Source organism: Strix uralensis, chromosome 2, assembly GCF_047716275.1.
Source record: "Strix uralensis isolate ZFMK-TIS-50842 chromosome 2, bStrUra1, whole genome shotgun sequence".
Lineage (NCBI taxonomy): Eukaryota > Metazoa > Chordata > Aves > Strigiformes > Strigidae > Strix > Strix uralensis.
Window position 1 is genome coordinate 91594411 of NC_133973.1, and position 18164 is coordinate 91612574.

The following is an 18164-nucleotide window of genomic DNA, read 5'->3' on the forward strand; positions in this document are numbered from 1 at the left end:
GCATTTTCTTTCCCTGTCATTCCATAATTTCTGCCAGAAGAAACCATAGACAAACCATTCCCTGGATGACTGTCACAGTACATCAAAACACCTGAAGAAGTTTTTCTCTTTCACAAGGATCTTAGGAAAAGATTCACTCTTCAGCAACTTGTGGGAATAATCTTCACAGTCTCTCTCTTACTGAGCTTGCCAAGAATATCCAGAAAAGGACTCATTTGTTAAGAAAACAGACCAGATTTTTTGGAATCTCTCACATAGAAAACGAAGAAAATATGAATTTGTTATGATGTTTCTTCTTGAAATATAGAACCTTGGTTAATTTAGAGAAAGAGACAAGAAGAAATAGTAGGGGGTTTTTTTAAAAGAAAATATCACAAAGGAAGATGACTATCTATAATAGAAATAGTTAAAACAATTATCTTAATTTTCATTTCCAGATGGTGGGAAAAGGGGGAGCAGAAAGGACTCCTTTGCTTTCTCCTGCATTGTTTAGAAGACACTATACAAGCCATAAGAAGAAAACCTCAGCTATGGTACTTAAAAAAAAAAAAGCAAGCAGATGAGTCACTGAAGTCACAGCCAAACAAAGGAGGGTTCCTCTCTTTGTCAAACAAAGCAGTGCTAGCAACGATCTAATCAATTTTCTTTTTGTGGAACAGATACTGAAATCTGAACTGGAAAGATGGAAAAAACTGCCATAGTATGACTGATGTAGAAAAATGCTGAATGTTAAGTTTATGTTTAAAGTTTTTTGTTGGTTTGGGGATTGGGTGGGGTTTTTTAAATATCACCCAATCTGTTGGGGGATAAAAGCTTATAAATACATCTATTTATCTGAATTAGTATTTGTACACAAACAGCAAATACACAATGGCAAACCTAGTATGGTATCATTTCTTTTCTTGCAGTAAAACTTTTCAGACTCTCATAAAACGTTTGTTCCACTTGTATGATTACTATGGATCTTACAGTCTCAGCTACTAACCTCAATTTTCATTAAAAATATTATTACTGGCTGGTTTACTCTGAAATGAAGCTTGAAAAGATCATTCATGTTATATAAAATCTTAAAAAAATCTAAACCAAAACAAACAAACAAAAAAACCAAACAGCCCCAAAGCAAAACCCCACAAACAAGCTTCAAGTCTGGTTTCCCCCTCCAACAATGCCACTTGATTTTGTGCCCTGATTTTTGACTAATGACACAACACTGCAAACCAAGCAATAATCTCCGTTTCACTGTAAACCTTTAATATAGATTGTTTTCATTTCAGTTATATTCAACTCAAAGTAGTTATTAACAAAGATTTTTTTTAAAAATGAATACCTCAGTCTGACCTTCATGGGCACTGGATTCATGAGTGACACGAATAGCCTAAAATTAAAACATATTTCAATCAGACTTTAAATGAGAGACTTCAGTGTTTTAAGAATCACTGTATGCTCTTCGTTTTATCAAATACCATAGATGTAACTATTTTTGTTCAGTGTTTGTAATAAGTAAATAAAAATAAACAAATAATCTCCACTTCCAAAGATCTCGGAAGACCAATATTTCTGTTTCATCACAGTCAATTCAAATCAAATACCTAACAGTTTGTAATGGCATTTTTACACACAGAAAACACTACAGGCAAGTGTTTTTGTTATGTATCACTTCTCGAGCACACAAAATACTTTAGATCAGACATCTTGTGTCCAACATTTCTACAGAAAATGTCATCTAACCTCTAATGTTTCTGTTTGTTACTACTTCCCTCAGCCACGTGTTAACGCCCTTATTCCTGAGGGCTTCACAGTAAATTTAAATTGAACTCAGACTTGGAAATCATCAAGGTTTTAATTTTGAGGGGGGACTGTCATTACCATCAGGAGCAACACCACCATTCTCCCCTTCCACCACTGGCCAGATGTTTCTGCTGCATCCTGTCAGACAGCGCTAACGATCTGGCTAACCACACTATCAGCTAGCTCATCTAATTGGTTGGGGTGGTGGGGAAAGGAGATTATATTTCAGCCAAATCAGCTCTTTGTGTGCGCCAAACAGCTAGAGCCAAAGAGAGATGACTAGAATGCACAAATGAAAGGAGGCAGAAGGACCATCATTTCAGCAATAGCCCCAGAACAGTTTAAGTTGACCATTAAACTGGATCCTGAACCCACCAAAAAGGTTACGCACACATTTCTCATCCTCTTCAAAGTAATTTTAAACTAAGACAGTGAATTAATATGGATGAAGAACATTGACAAGATCCATTCTGCTGAGTGAGCTATGGGCAGGCAGAAATACTTTAAACTACCAACTACCAAAGCAAGGTTTTCTTTGTAGCAACTGTCTGATCACAAGCTCACATATAAAATCGAATTATTTAAGTGCTTCTCTGGATCAAGTCCTAAGGACAGTACCTACTCATGCAAGTAATTCTCATATCATTTTAAATAAAAGTAAAAACCACATCATACTAACTTCGTAAGTTTCTAGATATTTGGCCCTCTCTTCAGGAGTCATAGATAATGAATCTTCTAGGAACTTTTTCAGTGAAGAATTAGTTTCTTAAAAAAATAAAAAAGACATAATTAGAGTCATGCTTTAACTCCAACTTCATCTAAAGCTTATAGAGTGCTTATATCCAATGAAAGGTTTAAAGATATTATTACATCATATCTTTAAGACACTGAAGGCTGATTGCAGGAGGAATTGCCACCTGCTGAAGTTTGCAACATTTCATGTGCTTTAGTTCATGGATTGCTATGAAGTAGTGTTTTTATAATTATAGGTAGAAAAGCTCTTTGAATAGAGATCGTCCTTTATGAATGGTTATATTTAGAGAAAATAGTACAAACATATCCTTCCCTCCATGCCTCCCCACACTTAAGGAAAGAAGGAAAAAGCCAACAAAAACCCACCCTAACAAAAAAACTTACCAAAGTTCATTTTATCTCTGTTGTTTGCAATAGCATGAATTAGACCAATTGTTCCACAAGCATTGTTAATGGTCTGCTTCATGAAATACACGGATGACTTGACATCTTGTCCCTTTGCTTTTATTCTCTCTTCTTCTTCTGTTCTGAAGGTTTCATACTAGAAGGAAAGTTACAGACACTCACAAATAGTACAGATAGATACTGGCTACATTATCCTAGCAAAAATGAATTTTTAAAAAAGCAGCAGCTAACTAATAAAAAACAAAACTCAACTTGTAATTTGAAATGCTTAACATATGTGGTCTGACAAGTATATGTAAACTTACTCAAGTGAAGAGCTCTATATTGTTTCTTAAAATGCCTTGTCACTAGCCAAAAAGACCAGTCACACTTGAAACATAATTTTGAAATTTGTGTTATCTAACATAATTTCAAAATTTTCAAAATATTTCCTTGATCTGAGCATCTGTCATCGTTTCTCTTAAATCCAACAAAAAGCTTTTAAGGACAGAAGTCTCAAAACACTATCAAGCAAACCATAATACTTCAGGTGTTTAATCAGCATGAAGCATTCTTACAAGTTTCATTTTCATATTTCATTTTTTCCAGGAATATAAAGTAAGATTTATATAGTGCTGACAGCTTCAAAACAGGCCCTTCAAAGGCCATATTCATGAAGTTAATGTTTATTTTCTGTAATAAAAGAAATAATTTAGTTTAAACAATCTAAAGGACTTGTTTTGTAAAAATCATAATTGACTAAAATCTGTTATACTGTGCAACAGTATGTTGGTTTTGTGGGGTTTTTTTTGTGGGTTGTGGTTTATTGCTTCTTTGGAGGGGTTGGGTTTTTTGTTTTTTTGTTTGGTTGGGGTTTTTTAAACTAGATTTTCATCTCAAACGGAAAAAGAACGAGAGAAAACTGCAAGTATTCCACCCAACACTCTTCCTTCTTCCTCCCTTGCCTCTTTTACTAGGTACTTTTGCAGATAAAAAAAATATTGAAGTAGATGGGCTTTTTATACAAGTATGACAAAAGTAAAGTTTGAATGCAGAATGTTTTCAACCCTTCCTGAAAACCCATGAGAACTTTCTCAGACTCTATGTACCATCAATGACAAACAAACAAGAAATTTTTCCAGCATCATGATTCCACGCTTGCAGCTCGTCTGAATGCTCTGAATGGTCTAAGTAACATCAAGAGCATGTAGAAAGCATTTTAATTTGACACCACTTATCTACATGTTAACAAAAATTGATTTAATTGAGAAAAAAAATTAATAGAGCATAATAGGACAAAAGTTCAGATTAGAGAAGGTAAACAACATAGCTGCCATTCACTCCCTGCCAATCAAAATAAACTCCATGGCAAAAATAAATATATAAATGTTGAGAATACTGAAAATATGATTTTGAGCAAGGGTTAGACCAGATCACCTCAAGAGGTCTCTCCTAACCCAAGCTATCCCATGATGTGTATTCACTGAACAATGCCCAAAATGCTCAATGCTCACACTGTTCACTCTGCCTAGAGTGAAGAGCCTACAATGCAGGCTAAGCAAGTAATTGACCTTTAAACTGAACAATAACCCTAAGATTATGTGTATGCTAACAAGAGTATCTCGCCCTAAAAGCAAGTTCAAGCACATAGATATATAGGAAATATGAAAGAAAGGAACTTCTGGACAGAACAAAGATATGATAGAAAAGTGTTTACAAAGGCAGCAAAATTAATTAAGAGGCACACTTTCATAAACGTAGACACAACCAAGAAAATAAATAAATAATAAATTAAATAAAAGCAGAATATAACAGGCCATATTGAAAAGGAGACCAAGGAGAGGAAAAATACTCCAGAAATACGAAATAATGCTCAAGAACCTTGTGGATTCCACACTGAACAACAAAAGCTTCAGAACACTGGGACTTCCCATGAAAGATTCAGCCTTCACACACTCAGGCTAAACAGTTGATAGCAACACTTGTGTCCCTGATGTTTCTGAAGGATTATCATGCTGGAGAAAATCTCAAATATTTGGCTGGTCGTCAAATTTGATTGATCGATGCAACAGAGCGCATGCTGTTTCTCTGGTTCGATTTGTCATATGCTTCTTCAGGATGAAATCAGATACACCTTCTGGAACAAGAAGGTTGTTCTTTCCCATGGGATGATGCTCCTGTAGCATGATCCAAGAAAGGAAGTTTGCACAGGCAGGGAGGCAAAAGAAAAGTGACAGTCACAGAAGGAGTGCTCAGACCTGTAGCTCAAGCAGCCAGACAGAAACCACAGCATACAAACAACGTCTCAAAGGTGACAGAAAGGAAATTTCCTCAAGACAGGTGAGGACAGTTAAGGGTTTGCTTAAATTCAAAACTATCGAGGTGGCCCAAATCAAGCCTGATTAAAAGACTGCCTACATAGCTGTTTTGGAGAAACTGGGAATGAAAAAGTTTACAGGACCTAATGAGTAAGAGGACTGACCAAGTCACTCTCCTCTCTATTTAAACACGTTTTGTTACAGAAGTTAAGCTTTAACAGCTAACTGCTTTCTCCTTAAGAAACCATATGTTCTTTTTGAGAGGCATTAAAAGGAAGAAGTCTGGGCACATTCACTTCAAACTTTTTAGCTGACCTCATAACAGTCACATAAGATTTTTATAAATTGAAAGATCAATATGAATCATGCATTTCAACCTACATAACACTTGAAGGAGATATGTAAGATAGATGTCTTCTCTATGTAAAAGCATATGACGACACAAAATATGCAGACTTGAAGATTTAACCAAACCAAGTATTTCAAAGTCTAACATAGAGGAAGAAGTGGGGGGATTCTCTTTGATCTTTGAGATATGCCCCATCTGTCCAACAAGCAAAAGCCATATTGGTACTGATGACTGAACTGAAAGTGGATTGAAGTTTGGTATGAAAACTCAAAAAGTAGTTGCATTTGACATAGTCCAACCTACCTCTTACTTTCCTTATGCTAATGTAGCTTTCTGCTAAAAGTAGCAGAACCAAGCCATTTCACAGTGCATACTTACAAAAAAAAAAAAAAAAAAACAACCCACCTTAAATTGTCTGTAATAGAAAAATGTTAGGTGCATTTCTCTGTGCTTCCACATTGGCTTTTCCCACTCCAATTTGAAAAGAAATTGGAAATACACATGTAAGGTTATCAAAAGAAGGTTCTGAAGGAAACATTTTGTTGCTGTTTTTAATTAAGAAGTCTCCTGAATAAGGTTTGAGACTCATCTTGATTCTATTATGACACCAAAGTACAAGATCCAAACTGTTCGTTCCCATTTCATTTACAACAAAAGTGATTAGCTGATTATTAAACAAACATTTACCTTTTCTGTTATTGGAAAGAGAAGTAGCACTGCACAGACAGGTCTTGGCACCATGCTAAGCAGTTCTGGTTCCATACCATAAACATCTACAAATTGCCAGTCAGGATGTATACCTAACTGTTTGAGAAACTGGAAAAGAAAAAAAGAGAATAATATTAAATGAGTACACTCATACACCTATCTTTTTAGCAGCATAACAGAGTACTTACGTGAAACACATTGCAATAACCTGTACTTTCCAAAATTTAAGGAGAACAAATGAGATTCAAGTTTTAACAAGTAAGGCTGAATAAATCATAGGGCTAACAAAGACACACAAAATCCCCATTTTTTTTTATTTAAATAGATTTATGAAATGAATGTGAAAACAATCCCAGCACTATTTTCTAAAGCATTACAGCATTTCAGCCATTTTGAAAGTGTTTTATCACAAAATAGAAAAGTACTGAATATTCACTTAACTAGAAATTATGGGTCAGAGCACACATGAATAAACTTATGATATTGATGCCATGAGTACTTCAGAATACCTGACACCAGTGCTCATACTGGAGCTACTGGGTTTCAGCAACTCAAAAAACTGTCATCTTCGATGGCCTTTTGAGAAAAGAGACACAAGATACGTATTTTAGTAGGCGTATCTTCTAAGGTGTTCTTTTACATGAGAAAACCTTTCAAACTATGATGGAGTAATATATTTTGAAGTAGACAAAGATAAGTGTCAGACAATAATCATGAATCTTCAAGTAATTCTCAGTTGCTTCTTTAGATCTTCTGAACAGCATCTAAGCCAAAGGCTTTCTTATCATCTTTCCTATACTACAGCTTATGTCACAATACAAAAAGTGATTTTGGATCTTTTACCTCACATTAAGCCACTTAAGAAGGAAAGAGAGTCTGTAGTACCTACTAAGCTTTGACAACCTTAGCCTACAATTGGGTGCTCACTTTTTAATCAGATATTCTTCTACTCAGGTGAGTTATGTGCCACAACAATAGCTGGAGAATTAGTAACTATATATGATATAAACCAATTTGAACTATTTGTGTTATCAGACTCTAGAAGACCCTAACTGAATTCAGAAACTATCGTTACTATACACACACACAGACCATAATTGTAAGAAAAATCTAATTGTACACAGTGGCATACACAAATCCTGTTTTGAAACACTACTTCTACTGATAAAATAAATACATTTTGGAGAAAAAAGTTAAAGATGTGGGAATCCTGTGTATTTTCCAAAAAGTTAACATTTCACAACTGCTGGAAAAAACATGTTCTATAGTAAAATCTTATCTAGTCACCTGGGGCTCTCAGGTTTAAAATAAGGAAAGTCTGCTGATAAACAGCTGCAAATTTTAATGCCTAAAAAAACATGCAGCAATTAATACTCCTCTACCCTCTCTAATGGAAAAACAATGAACTCCTAACACATTTCTTCAGCTAACTCTCAACAAAACGCAACTCTGCAGTTCCCAATGCTGTTCCCAAAAGTGATACTGTAGAAGACTAAACTAATTTGCCCATTATCTTTCTTAGAGGGGAAAGATTACTTCAAAAGCTTCATCATACTTCCTGCCCAACGCTATTTGAGGAAATCTATTTATCGATACATTTGCAGTAAAGATACTGAAGAATCACGTAAGATGATAAGACTGAAAGGCATAATGACTCTCTCTTCTTTCCATAATCCACCTAGCAAGCAGGTTTACACATATGCACAAGAATTCAGTAACAGTTACAGCATGTTTGAGTAGATTCATACCTACATAGATGTAACTGTAAGAAATACACAAAATGAATATTTTATTAAAACAGAACATGAGAACATATAATGAAATACAAGTGTCTTTGTCTAACAGGAGATCCCTTCAAATACCAGTTTCAACTTTTATTGGGCAAGAGGCAAGGTGGTTGTCTTTCAGGAGACATAACCAAGAGGCTGACTCTCAATATTTAGAGATACAAAGGACACAATTTCTGCAAAGGCTGAATGTATGGACAACAAGTATTTATAAAGAGTAAGGAAGATTTTTACCACTAACACTTAGGAATATCTTCTACAAGGGGGCAAAACAATAGAGAATACACATACCCCTAAGTTTATTAAGAGAATGAAGCTGCAGTTTTGCAGCCAGTGTTTTGAGGGGGAAAAACCAAAACAACCCCACACTTCACCATTTTAAATGCATTATTCTCTTTACATTTTATGCTGCAAGACATGACATCAAAACCAAGGGCAAGTAAATGTGATTTAAGTTTGAAAAAGTTTAAAGAGTATCTTGGAAAAATGAAAATGGCTTTCTGTGTATCTACAGTACAGTTCACAGAGCTAGTTCAGTATTTGAGTCTGGCTGCATTGCAAAATATGGAGATTTTCTTTTCATAAGGCCATGTAAACACTTCCCCGTTTTTCTCTTTTTCTTACACTACCTACTAATAATGAAAAAGATGGATTGACCATAAATTCAAAGAGGAAAAGGGGCATGAGAGGGAAAATAAAGGGTCTTTATCAAGCTCTCAATGAAATTTTGTTCCCTTATGTAGAGGTTTGTGGGACTGGGCACAAGTCATAATTAAAGCTTTGAAGAACCTACCCTTTTTGACTAGTTTAAAAAACAAGGTAGTTGTGAAGTACAATAAGAAAATTCACTCAAAAGATTGCTCATGTAAATAGACCAAGCTCTTTTGGTTCTGTACCACCTTTAAGTCTTGCCAAGATTGGGAAGAAGGCCAAATTACTCTTTTAATGAAAATGGGGAAAAGGGAAAGTGTTAAGTCTTTACTACCTGATGAAACAGAAGACAGTATATTTTAAACTCCTGTTCTAACTCTCTAGGTTGTGAAGATAATTACCACTTTGTGAATAACAAAAAAAATTCCAAAGCAGAAAGGAGTATGTGTATGGGTTCATTAAAATATTACTTGTACTTTTAGTACTTTTCTTATTAAGCCAATGACTAATCTTTCCATCATTTTTCCTGCTGTTATTCAGAACTGTAGGAAAAAGCAATGTAATTGAAAAAATGCCATTTATTATTTTGCAAGATTATATGAAATAAGGGTACAAAACCCCAACAAAATAAAAACAACACTCACCTAGAAAAAGACCCCACAACCAGAAGAGGCAATGCTAGAATTAAGCTACTGGACAAATAAGCGATTCAGGTTCTTCTGTCCTGTTCTACACCACTGGGATAAAAAAAAAAAAAACAACCCAACAACCACCACAAACCCCAAATCTACAAAATGCTCCCTAAACCAAGAATAGCTACTAAAACTCTGGAGTGAAATATTCAACATAACTAAAACTCCACAGATACAGGGTACCTTTCATTACTCATGTTACCATAGTGCCTAGAAACTTTACAATCTAAGAAATAATAAATTTCAGCATACAATGAGAGTGATGACTAGAAGTGATGGTCAGCACTAGAGAGAACAGCAAGAGCATAGGCTTAGTATGCCAGGCAGTGATCATAACACACAAGCAGCCTAAAAACTTTATTGTATAATCATTTTTTAAAAAAATAATACTAAAGACAGACACAAAAACAGGCAAAGGAGGTATCTCTGTGTATCAAGAGGGTTTCATTCAAGCCTGGAAAAAAAATTATAGAGATATCCTTCTGAACATTTAGTAAGTAGATGATAAAATCTTGCAGCATAAGCACCTGTGTGAAAGAGTGTGACAGATTGGCAACAGATGAATGGGAAGAACCCTTAAAACAAATATATGGAGCTTATTTTTATGTGGAGACATGCAAAGAAAAAGAGGAGTTCAATCAATGATGCAGCCAGATAAATAATCTTTTGCAACTGTATTCTGCATGGATACAAGCAACACTGTATTTAATAACGTCAGGGAGAAGAAGTTTTGTAGGAATAAATACAACTTGTTAGAAACCAGGGAAAATTCTTTAGAGGAACAAAAATCCGTATTAGGTGTGACACAGGAAGGTCAGGAAAGAGATGTCACAAGCAACAGCTTCAATTTTGGCAAGTTATCTGACTACATTAGTAATAACTAAATTAAACCTCTTTTTTTCTCCCTCAGTCTTTTTCTAGCACTTTCCTAGGCCAGACAAAGATGCTGGTACAAAAAAAAAAAAAAAAAAAAATTTACACAACAGGAGATGAAGCAACCCCTTCCCCTGCTTTAGGACAGCAGGCAGTTCTGTATGCTTTTTAGACAGCATCATTCATAGGGAGGGACCTCTGCTGCTTTGCATTCAAATTATTCTGTGATTACCCAAGCAATTTTATTCTACAGATACCTACTAGACAAAGAAGTTAAGGTACTTCACTGTATCTGAAGTCTCACTCACTTTCAGCTGTTTACTTTCTCTTAGCTTATTGACACTACATACTCAGGTTAACATAAAACAGCTTTATATTTCCCTAGATCTGCACAGGAGAGTATTAGATACTCTTTTTCAGTCACTGCTTATCACATTGCTGACTATTCTTAATTTGTATGTCTTCAAGCATTTACCTTAGAAAAGAAAAAAAATATATATTTGGCTACATTACAGAAGTCTTACAGGGGCTCAGGAAGAAGAACAACAGAAACACCACACATGTCCATTTCTACTTTATTAACTTTTTCAGAGCTTTGTTTTTACTGATTGTTGTCATATTTTCAGTTATCTCTTTTCTTGTTGTATTAAAGTACCTTCTTGGTTTTTCACTGGCCCAGCTAACCATTAGACAGAAAGTCACTTCTGAAATGACATTACACACACGCATACACACACACCTTATCTGCACTTCTCCTGCATTTCTCCTTTTCTCCCCAGTATTGCAGAAGGCCCCTCCTTCTCACCTGGTAATTACTGTTTTCAACTAGCTAAGAGAGAAGATGGAGATAGACTCATCTCAGCAGTGCACAGGAGAACAGTGAGAAGCAATGGACATAGGCTAGAACACATTAAATTTGAACTTGTTAAGGAAAGCATTTGAAAATAAATTTTAAAAATAATGATCATGGTCAACCACTAGCACAGGCTGCACAGAAGGATGTGGAGTCTCCACCCTTTGAGGAATTCAGAACTTGACAAGTTCCTGAGCAACCTGTTTTGAACAGAACAGGGTTGGACTACAGAAATCTAGAGGTTCCTTCCAGCCTACGTGATTCTATTCTAAATCACCACAAATTGTAAATATGTGTCTAAATCTTAGTTAATAGCAAAATCATTACAATAAGCCATTTAGGCATGCTACCTACGTGGTATGTGGTATAACCTAGGCTGTTTTCATTGTCGTTACCACCACTTTAACCTACTAACTATCGGGCATTGAAAGAAGCACAGAGCAGTTATCTTTAATACACAATTCTGCTCTGAGGCACACTAGATACCTTTAAGGTTCATGAAATTTATTTAATTAAAGAAAAAAATACCTCATGCTTTATTTATTTTTAAAGAGTCTCAAAAGTAGAATGGAAACCCAGTGGACAAAGGCAACCAAGCAATATCTTCACCCAGGCGACTTGAATTCAGCAGTTTAAAACAGTACTTCTGCCAACACAGTTACACAGCCGGTAGGAAGATTTGATTTATGGGGCTGATGGAGATGTGGAAAGGGTAAGTGGTGTAAAAAAAAGTAAGGGTGCAATTTATTTTAGCAGATAATTTCTGAAGTGGCTAATGTACAATTTAAATATTGTCTGAAGTAGCGATGCTCTGTTCCACTTTGTTACTTGCATGTAAAAACAACAGTGAGGACAAACACTGAAACAAAACAGACTTTGAAATTTAGGTGCAATTAACGTTGGGCAGCATTTACAAATATTTCAAGAATGCCACCACATTCTAAATACTAAGGCATTATATTCAAGACTGAGTTTTCCACATTTTACTGTGGTATTTGTATACAAGTTGGAACCCTGAAAACATAAAACTGGTGAAATGCACAAACATTTCCAGACACTCAGATGCAAAAGTCTAAGAGCTTTTGTGGGAAGAACCAACTGTTGTAATCCTCTTCTAAATGCAAATGCAAACCAAGACACCAACAGAGTCGACATTTTATTGTACTTCTGCTCGGTGTATTAAAGCATCACTGCATCCCAACAAAACCACAGTTAAGACTTTATTCTGAAAAAAAAAAAAACCAACATGCCTATGGCTTTAGGAAACTGGGAGGACTAGATCTAATTAGACCAATTGAGATAATCAGTATTTTGTAACTTTTTCATTAATGCATAAGTTTTTTTGGCACTTTCTTAAATTGAGGCTAGTTTTTTCCCTAGAAAGTAGTAAGACACTGTATAAAATGTCTGACAGAATTGTCACCAAGGAAAAAAACAACAGAAAAACACTTACATTACAGTTTATATAAATCCACAAATAGATGGTTGCATTCAGCCCTTTAAGTATCCAATTCTTATTAAACTAATCTGTATTAAAAATATAAATGCACAATATTTTGCTTTCAATTCTTTATACATTATTTCTAGAGGCATAGAGACAAAAAATTGCTTGCTTCAGAAGTGAAATTCCTTAATAGAAATAAGGGAACCACCCAAACAATATTTTATTGTTTGGGCATTTTAAGGATATATTTCTTAATTCTTTCATTATGACATTTATGGAATTAAAACAAAGGGATCATTTTTCAATACGTTTTAGAGAAGGTGTCTTTCGGACCATTAATCAAAATGTCTGATATGACAAAATGGCAGCAGTTCTAGAAACTTTAGTTCTACACAGCAGGTCAAAAGCCACACCAGAAGCAAATACATGGCTGTAACTTACATGAGCTGCATTACTCTTCTTTACTAACTACTCCTTACTTAAGAGCAGCCACAATATGGTCTTGCCCAAACAAGGGACGCTCCATTACAATAAACTTACTTGGGGAATTCAAGATTTATTATCAATTCTTTAATATCCTCAAGCGCTGTATTTCAGAACCTCTTAATACAGTTCAAGGAATACAGCCCATTTATCATCACAATTTTTAAAAAATTATTTATTTCAAAATTTGCAGTGAAGGAGGAAAAAAGAGAACTCTTTCAACTTCATCAAATATGTGAGAAATCTTACACCCACAAAATTCTTGTCCTTCCAACTCTGTTATTTTCTTCAGGGTATCTAAAAGAGCAGCACTGACTCAGAGTTAGTGCTCCTGATCTTCACAATGAGAGGTATATATTTTTAAAATAGCCATCAAGCAGTTTTGAAACTTAATACTTGGTATGTCCAGGCACTGACATATATATTGAACCAGGACATCACACAGGCAGCAATGCAAAGCGCCCAGGCAGCTGGGCTAACCAGCTCACCCAGGCTTCCGCCGAAACCGCGCCACGGAGCAAGAGCTTTAGAATGCTCCGAACAGAGTCCTGAGGTGCAGCTACTGAGCCACTGGTTCAAAACAGGACACCGTGTTACGCTGTTAAAAACACTTATAAACCTTTTTCTATGATCTAAACAGTTATTCATTATGGGCATAAGCCAGATCAATCCACTTTTCCAAATAAGCTATTATACATATTATTTTTTACAGTGCACTAAAACAACTGGATTCTACCGATTCTCCTGGTTCTTTAAGCCGAGGAAAATGTGGAAACAGGAACAGCATCTTCAATGCAACAACATAATCTATCACATGAACCACTATCACTTGCTTTCCACTCTGTAGCACCCCATTCACTTTAAACAGTATTTGAAACATAAGGGTTTCTTTGTCATAATTTTTAGTTTATGTCATTGAAAGAGAAATAAGAAACTGAGCAAAAAAGAGCATAAAAAAAGGCCACAAGTGGAAGCACAAATAGAGAAATTAAACGCATGGTTTTCCTAGCTTTCAATTACTGAGGAATGTACGAAGGCAGATCTAAGTCAGTCTTTCATCTATTCAAATAAATAATGCTCTAAACACCAAAACAAATTACAATTTTCCCTTTGCAACATATCTACCCATTTAAACTCAATAAGAGGTCCATGTAGTTTAAGATATTTTAAATTAGAAGCGGCCATTCAACAAGTCATCTCACAGTGGATGTCTACAATCCCTTCATTTTTGTCCTTGTGCTTATTCTTTGTTATGCTGTGCCACAGCCTCAACACTTCCCCTTTGTTGGCTCTGTGGAAGCTTTCTGGGGTACTCTCTTTACAGTAAGACACAAACTGAGTCCTGGTCTTCCACTTTCTGAGGCTACACTCATAATAACAGGCTGTTTTCCAAGCATGCACACTATCTCCACCGTTTCTACTCTGCTTACAACAGAAGAGTTAAATTCCACTCCCCCACACCCCAACTAAAAACAAACAAACAAAAAGATTAGCAACACTTTTTCGGAAGGACATCTCTGTTTCTTCACATCCAACATCCTTTCACTCCAACACAGTAGCTCATCTACAAGTTCTACCACCCAATGTACTTCAGGAATTGCATGCACTACCTTTTCAATGACTTCGATCAGTAGGGTTTTCTTTTGGGAAAGCTTATGTGATAGTGTTGCAGAGTTCGAAAATGGAAAGACCTTTTAGGAAGCATAAAGTTTGTTTCCTCAAGATAATTAATCAATTTCTGTATTTGCCTCACACCCTTAAGAAATGTGTTCCATAACTGCGTGAAGACTGACTGTATCCAGTTTCTGCCATTTGATCTATGTTTTGTGATCGTTATTGTCCCTGCAACTTTAAAGTCACAACTGTCAAGAGCGTCCACGGACCGAAATTAATTTATGTAGCTAACTCTCAGTACCTTAATGGCTTTTTTAAAAAAAAAAAAAAAAAAAAAAGAAGTAGGATCAAAGGCCTCAAAATAACACTGGAAGGTGACTAAGAACTGGCAAGTAAACCTTATGTGGCAAGAGAAATCCAAGTCACAGCCAACTCTCTCAATAGTTTAACTCTGAACTACCCAAAACCAGTGCTTGAGCTTCATAATCAGATGCAGCCAATTACTCTATCCTTATCTGGATATAACAGAGGCATGAGTTGACATGGTACCTTATCTAGGAAGTAAGGATATTTCTTATAACGTGTGAGATGATGAAAGGAAAGAGAGAATGAAGAAAGGTGGGAGATCACGAAAGATATCCACCAATTCTACCTTTTTGTTTATCTACGCTTGCCAGGGAATCAATTGTGGGTTGCAAGCCAGACAGAAGAGGCATCATGATGAACAATCAGCTTGTGTCTGATCTTTTCACTCCAACAATTTGTATGCAGTCTGACTTTTTTTTTTTTGTTGGTAGAAGAAATTCAGAACAAGATACACAGCCAAACATTATCTGGTAAACAGTGGGCAGATAAACCCCATTTTCTTGCTTTCTCTCTCCCATTAGTGGGGAAACTCTGGTAAGAGATTCAGGAAGAAGGGTAGCACTGGTCATATCAGGCCCCCCAGCTGAAGGTCAAGGAGAAGAAACCATCCCCTGTCATCACTGTACACAAAGTGGAGCTTTGTAAATGCTGAATTGTCAACTCTTTCTGTATTAGAGGTGGACAACAATTCATTCTATCAGACTCTAGAAGTGGAAGGGAAAAAAAGTATTGTGACAATTAAACTAGCACTGTATGGTACATTTAACTACACGGACTTCTCTCTTAAAAACACCACTACAGATACGTGGCTGCGGTATTCCGAATGAGTCACTGTCACTGGAAATTCTTAGAGCTACGAAAGAATATTCCTGTTTATCCTCACCAGCTAGTTTCTGAACCTTTAAATAATTCTTACATGCATACACAAAGAGAGGGCCTATATACCCTAAGGATTTAGAAATTCCTAGACTTGTATTATAACATAAATGCTTTCAGACAGAAAAAAACTTTCAAGCTATTTTGGAAAGATTTCACATAACCTTTAACTGAGAAATATCAGTTCTTCTCCATTACAGTCTGAATTTCTACCACAAAGATTGAAAGAGTCTCAAATTCACATTGCAAAACTACAGAGCACACAGTATGGTAAGAACATATTAAAAGCAAATGAACTTGCATTTAGCACATTACCTTTCAAGTTACTATTAAAAAAGGGAATAAACTGATTGGTACAATAACCAAAATAGGCTAAGCATTTGTAAAATCGTAATGACAGTTCTGACTACGATCTAATACTTAAGAATCCACGCATCTTACAGGTGACTGGATTTGTTTTGGTTTTAAGAGTCCGCTACCATAAGAAAAAAAATACAATTTAAAAAACCCCACCAAATAGCGAAAAAACCCAAACCAACCAAGAAACACATGTCCAGATATCTGTGTAAAGAGATACATTCATTAAACTACTACTAGACACATATATTACAGCTCTTAGGGGCACACCATTGTTGGTTTTTTTTTCAATCCTGAAGAATTCTGGAATATTTTACAGAATACAGCACGCAGTACCACAAAAAAAGTCTGTCCTTGCAATTACCTCAGCAGGATTTTTTAAAAATGCGTTTGCAATTTCATTTGAATCTCAAATTACTATTATTGCTGCAATATGGGATCCTGTTGTAAGCAGGATATGAATAACTTGTGACTAATAGCCCTGTTGTTATAGAGTTTACCACCATACTGATGAGATCAAAAGAACAGTGACTAATAATGCAAGGTGTATTCAAGACCATTTTCTTGCCTTTTTTTTTTTTTTTCAAATATACACCTCTCAGTCTAGATAATAACAACCACCACTGCTCAGTTAAGACTGGCAAAATAATACTGAAGGAGGAAGACTAACTGGTCTAAACTGGCCTTTTCTGTGCAGAAATATTAAAAAGAAAATCCTTGTGGAGTAAAAGTTAATAATCCATGATCATCCACAATTGATATATGTAGACATATATCATCCATCATCAATGCAAAGCCAATGGGCAAGAGAGACAGAACAATGTTAAACGAACAACTCTACGTGTGTCCAAAATCAAGGATTTTCTCCATCCAACATAAATGTGATAATTCAGATTTTAAAAAGTCACTAGTTTTTCCCCCTCAATCTCTACTTTACAGCTGACAGGACTTTATTTGTACCATGATGAGTTCATCTCCACATCTGTAAAGTGAGAAGTTAGAGAATTTGAAATTCTGATAGTCATTTATTCACATTTATTTTCTTTCGAACTGGAATTTAGTCTCAGAATTTCAAAATTTTTAAATCTAAAAAATCTAAAACATAACATTCCAACCCTGGAAAGGTTGTTAATTTTAACTCAGGACTAGAATTAAAAACTTTCTCAAATTGCTCCACAGCAGCAATACTATAAGAATTGCAAAATTACATGTCCTAGGAAACGATAACATTATCAACAGGCCTGCTGGGATCAACATCTGACCTCTAATGCTTGTTAAAAGATACTCAGAACAGATGCAGGGTTGGAGCATGTGTGATCTCCTTCCAGCTAGAGTTTATCTAGAGCTTACATCGTTTTGTGGACCAGAACAAGCTTCCTTTCTCTAGCGTGGATTCTACTACACTAACAAAAACAGCAACAACAAATCATGCAGATGTTGTCATGAGTAAGCAGCAAAGTGCAAATATGGTAAAATGACATTATTTCTTATGGTCAGCCAAAGAAGAAAGAGGCTGCAACACAATGATGATGTAAGCAGATCCATACAAGTGCACAAATCCATCATGTACAGGTCCAGAACTGGCACATGTTATATATAAATACGTTTTAATCATTAATTAATGAATTAAAACCCATCTTGAAACACATGAGAAATTACATCAATAGCCAGACCACTATTCTCTTTTCTTTTACTGTCCTTTCCTTCATACAGTATCTTCACATGCCACTACGTGCTGGGAGGTTTCAGAGGAGCTTCCAGTACGGTCCAGTATTAGAAGACTGAGCACAGGCACCCGTGGGGGAGGGAAGAGGTTACTCTCGTTGGAGAAGCAGGAGCCTTTACCACATAAAAATGAAAGAAGATGG

At 35.7% G+C, this 18164-nt stretch overlaps 1 protein-coding gene across 1 annotated transcript in view; it reads right to left on the reverse strand.

The window, feature by feature from the left end:
• The window catches only part of UCHL3 (ubiquitin C-terminal hydrolase L3), a 44832-nt gene that overhangs the window by 26095 nt on the left and 573 nt on the right, over positions 1-18164 (reverse strand). Inside the window, 4 exon segments of the mRNA XM_074859496.1 lie at positions 1328-1375; positions 2468-2553; positions 2926-3082; positions 6280-6408. Coding sequence (XP_074715597.1) covers positions 1328-1375; positions 2468-2553; positions 2926-3082; positions 6280-6408 — 420 coding nt within the window.